Source organism: Alosa sapidissima, chromosome 24 (assembly GCF_018492685.1).
Source record: "Alosa sapidissima isolate fAloSap1 chromosome 24, fAloSap1.pri, whole genome shotgun sequence".
NCBI classification, from domain to species: domain Eukaryota; kingdom Metazoa; phylum Chordata; class Actinopteri; order Clupeiformes; family Clupeidae; genus Alosa; species Alosa sapidissima.
The window spans coordinates 30,234,102-30,239,101 of record NC_055980.1 but is presented as its reverse complement, the minus strand read 5'-3'; the positions used below and the strand labels follow the sequence as shown (position 1 = coordinate 30,239,101).

Below are 5,000 nucleotides of genomic sequence, written 5' to 3'. Positions count from 1 at the left end.
AAAGGCATTGTGGGTAACAGCAGCTTTCTTTTCTCTTCACAGCCTGTGGTGAAACTACAAAACAACCGAGGAAACAACAAATACTCTTATACCAGGTACCCAATGAACACACACACACCAGTAAGCGCTCACACACACCAGTAAGCGCTCTCACACACCAGTAAACGCTCTCACACACCAGTAAACGCTCTCACACACACCAGTAAACGCTCTCACACACACCAGTCAACGCACACACACACCAGTCAACGCTCTCACACACCAGTAAACGCTCTCACACACACCAGTAAACGCTCTCACACACACCAGTAAACGCTCTCACGCACACCAGTCAACGCACACACACACCAGTCAACTCAGTCATACACCAGTAAACTCTCACACCACTTCTAGAACAGTACAAGGTATGTAGTGAAGTAAATACTCTTAGACCAGATGGTGTACTATGAAGCCAGGTTACTATGGTTACTCTTAGACCAGATGGTGTACTAAGTAAGTATAAGTATATATACTCTTTTGATCCTGTGAGGGAAATTTGGTCTCTGCATTTATCCCAATCTGTGAATTAGTGAAACACACTCAGCACACAGTGAACACACAGTGAGGTGAAGCACACACTTACCCAGAGCAGTGAGCTGCCTGCATCAACAGCGGCGCTCAGGGAGCAGTGAGGGGTTAGGTGCCTTGCTCAAGGGCACTTCAGCCGTGCCTACTGGTCGGGGTTCGAACCAGCAACCCTCCGGTTACAAGTCTGAAGCGCTAACCAGTAGGCCACGGCTGTCCAAGCTGTATGAAGCCAGGTTACTATGGTTACTCTTAGACCAGATGGTGTACTATGAAGCCAGGTTACTATGGTTACTCTTAGACCAGATGGTGTACTATGAAGCCAGGTTACTATGGTTACTGGATAAACTGAAGAAATGTTGTGAGGTGTTTGAGATCAGTGGTTGCTGCTGAAGGTACCTGGATAAGCCAGTAAGTTGACTGTGTGTGTGTCTGTGCGTGTGTGTGTCTGTGCATGTGTGTGTGTCGGTGTGTGCGTGCATGCGTGCGTGCATGCGCACGTGCGTGTGTCTGTGTGCGTGTGTTTGTGTTTTCAGCAACTCGGACGATAACCTGCTGAAGAACATCGAGCTGTTTGATAAGCTGGGTCTGCGCTTTAACGGGCGCGTGCTCTTCATGAAGGACGTCCTCGGGGACGAGATTTGCTGCTGGTCATTCTACGGTGAGGGCCGGAAGATCGCAGAGGTCTGCTGCACCTCCATCGTCTACGCAACCGAGAAGAAACAGACCAAAGTGAGACACACACACACACACACACACACACACACACTGCTGCACCTCCATTGTCTCATGGCCACTCTATGTAATCGATTAGAATGTTCCTCAGATGGAGAACACATCCATGTTCCCTAACTTTCCTCAGATGGAGAACACATCCATGTTGCCTCGTGTCTCATGGCCACTGTAGGCTCGCAAGCTTCTGTGATTGCAAAATTCCTGACAGTTCCTGATCGCTAAACTTCCTTTCCTGTCAGTTAGCAGTTGATGTAGAAGCACCTAGGCTATAATTTGACTTGAGCAGTGACAAGAGAGAGACCTGCTGAGAGAGAGAGGCACCCGCAAAGTGGTCCTGCGCGTGTGTGTGTCTCTGCATGGGGCTATGTTCAATTGAATTCAGAAGTTGTAGAATTGAGTTCAGAACGTTATCAGACAGCGCTATAAAATGTGTGCGGGAATTTCTCGCATTATGATGGCTAGAGTTGCGGGACTTAAATAAATGATGCCCAATACCCGCAATCCCGCGCTGAACTGTAGGGCCTGATTGACCATGATAAGGTGGTAGAGTTCATGCAATGGGCAACATTGCAAAAGTCAACAGTGTAGGGATTTGTACAGTGTTGAACAGTGTTGCCATGGCAATAACTTGAAAAAACTTTGTAAAAATACTAGAACTTTTAACAAACAAAAGTGAGGAGAAGGGCCGCCAGTTGCCCATCCCTGGTCTGCAAGGACTACAAACACACACACACATACCTGCACGCACGCAGCCGGGCCCACTGGTTAGCCCTCTGGACTTGTAACCGGAGGGTTGCCGGTTCGAGCCCCGACCAGTGGGCCGCGGCTGAAGTGCCCTTGAGCAAGGCACCTAACCCCTCACTGCTCCCCGAGCGCCGCCGTTGAAGCAGGCAGCTCACTGCGCTTGGATTAGTGTGTGCTTCACCTCACTGTGTGTTCACTGTGTGCTGAGTGTGTTTCACTAATTCACGGATTGGGTTAAATGCAGAGACCAAATTTCCCTCACGGGATCAAAAAAGTATATGTACTTATCTATATATATACTATACGCACACCTACACACACACACGCACACGCATACACGCACATCAGGGCTCGAAATTAACTTTTTTTCTCAGAGTCCCGCAGCTGTCCAGAATTGTACTTGACACTGTACCGGACTTAACCACCAGTGTCCCAAATTCAAGTTCTTGTTTTTTCCTACATAATAAACGGCATAATAATCAGTAACTTGCATCACTTAATTGACTCATTCTGGTCCACCATGTAAGTTATGAACACTTAAATTATTAAAGACCATTTTATTAACATTAATTATCTGCTGTTTCACACAACACTCATTTTCAGAGGTTGCGCTTTTGACTCTTTTTTGACGCTTTTTTGAGGTTGCACTAGACGTTCTCATTGTCCGTCGTTTGGACGGACAGGGTTGTAAAACATTCCGTCAATAATCTATTTTCACGTGTCTTTAATTTCAATGTCAGTTTGGTGTGATGTCATGGCCACAGATCTCAGTGAAAACAATAAGTAGCGTGGGCTACTCGAAATGTCAAATGCTAACTTAAATAACCGTTTTCATAGTTATAGGCTACCTTGCAACACTATCGTTTTGTCAAATCACAGTTGCAGTAGGCTATTTAGCTCAGCATGGTATTGCGGACGTTTCGTCTGTCACTGGCATCTCGTTTTTTTTTTTTTTTTAGAACACCAGTGTAACCTTAGGCCACACTATCAGTCAAAAATGTTCACAATGTCATGAAAACAAATCCCATGTCCTAGCCTACCTGCCTGCTAATAAGTTAACCTAGGAATATCGGAAAGTGACCCATTAGACCTACCGCCCGTGCCCTATGTTTTTGTCGGCCTATGTGTCACTTAATATTCATTTTTATACAAAACAAAGACAGCGGATTCCTAAGGAAACGCAAGCACCCCTCCCATCTGGGTATCTTATACTGTATTTGTACTGTATTGGGTACCATTGGGCTGCGTGTACAAAACCGCTTCTTTACAGACAAGCTGGCTAACGCTGCTTTTGCCTGCTGCCCGTTACGCCAGGTCAAATGTTGTATCATTTTATCCAGACGAGAAAGATACGTTTAGATTCCCATGTGAACAGTTTAGGAAAAAAGTACCTATTTTGAAATTTGCTTTGCCATTTTTTCTACTGTCCCAGAGTTGTCCCAGACATCATTCTATTGCGTCCCGGAAGCATTTTTATGGTCCCCGGGACGTCGGGACATTGTTAATTTCGAGCCATGACTCACATACACGCACACGCACACACGCACACTAGGGGTGGGCGATATGGACAAAAAAGAATATCTCTAATTTTTTTGTGATTTTGACGATAACGATAATTAGTCGATATCCTTTAAAAAACTGTTTTTAAAAGTCCGAGTTACTTTACAGCTCATTATTTATGAATAGCATCATTACAATAATAACCAATAACCTAACCTGTGACTCACCAAACCAATGCATTGTCACTCTGACACATTTCCAATTCTGCCCCCACTTGTGTGTGTGGCAATGACATGATCTAGCCAGCTACATTACAGAGGATAGATAGGCCTGACAGTTTCCCAAGAGAAAGTCTGAAGCTGAGGTTCCTTTCAAACCTTTACTTCGGTTTCACTGTAAAACTAAGCAGACCTTACAGAATAGAAACGAATGCATTAGCTTATGGCTATTGTATATGAGAAATCCCATAGAGTTGCTAACGATTAGCATAATCGATAAAAGTTGATATTTAGAGCGAACTTCAGTCCATTTACAAAAGGGTAACATAAGAAGATTTATTTGTTTACAACTGACTATTAAAATACTCAAAGGGTAGCATAATGTTTACATATAATATTGTGACTTCAGTCTTGTAATGTAACAGAGTACAAATACTTTGTTACTGTACTTAAGTAGAAATTTCACGTATCTGTACTTTACTTCGCTATTTAAATTTATGTCAACTTTCACTGTTACTCCACTACATTTCCTAGATAAAATGTATACTTTTACTCCGTTATATTTCCACTAAGCATCTTCGTTACTCGTTACTAAAACATAAAATTAGAAGAAATGTGTGCGACTGCAATAAGGGAGGTTTGGCGAATCACTGCTCCTAGATTGCATTACGCACGCTCCGCACGCTGCACGCTCTATTTCAGCGCTTGTTTGTTGCTAAAGGAGGAGGACGCACAACTGAAACCGCCATGGAAGCACGAGCACCTACTGGAGGACCTCCCGTTAACGTAGACGACCACCCCGACGATAGTGGTGAACAGGGTAGTGGTGAAGAAAACGTCATACACCTGTGGCTGTATTTGCAAGAAATGTTTCTGTACATTGGCAGCTTTCTGTGAAGCTGAACACTCCGCTACCTGCCTCAGCGGCCTGTGAAAGGCTATTTAGCATCGCAGGACTTGTCTTCAGTCCAAGAAGAGTAAGACTGAATCAGGCCCGGGGTGGGTAATCGGGAGAATTCCCGGTGGGCCGCTTCAATTTTGGGCCGGTCGAGGGAAAAAATATTGAAATTTGTCACGTTAGCCTACCTTTTCTTAAAGTAGGACACGTTCCGCATTCTGTGCATGACACCAATGCAATGCCTCTGCATGGGTTGTAGCCTACGTGAGGGAGTTCTCCCCTCCCAAAAAGAGTTGGTTGGGTCCATATAGCCCGTCTTTTCCAAAAAGTTGTCTCCGATA

General features: G+C 44.7%; 1 protein-coding gene across 1 annotated transcript in view; it reads left to right on the top strand.

Moving 5' to 3' along the window:
• Positions 1–5,000, top strand: part of kctd13 (potassium channel tetramerization domain containing 13) — a 12,753-nt gene that overhangs the window by 4,493 nt on the left and 3,260 nt on the right. The window contains exons 3-4 of the mRNA XM_042083982.1: positions 1–95; positions 1,101–1,296. The exon at positions 1–95 is cut by the window's left edge and continues 24 nt beyond it. Of these exons, the coding sequence (XP_041939916.1) occupies positions 1–95; positions 1,101–1,296 (291 nt within the window). The remainder of the gene's footprint in view (positions 96–1,100; positions 1,297–5,000) is intronic.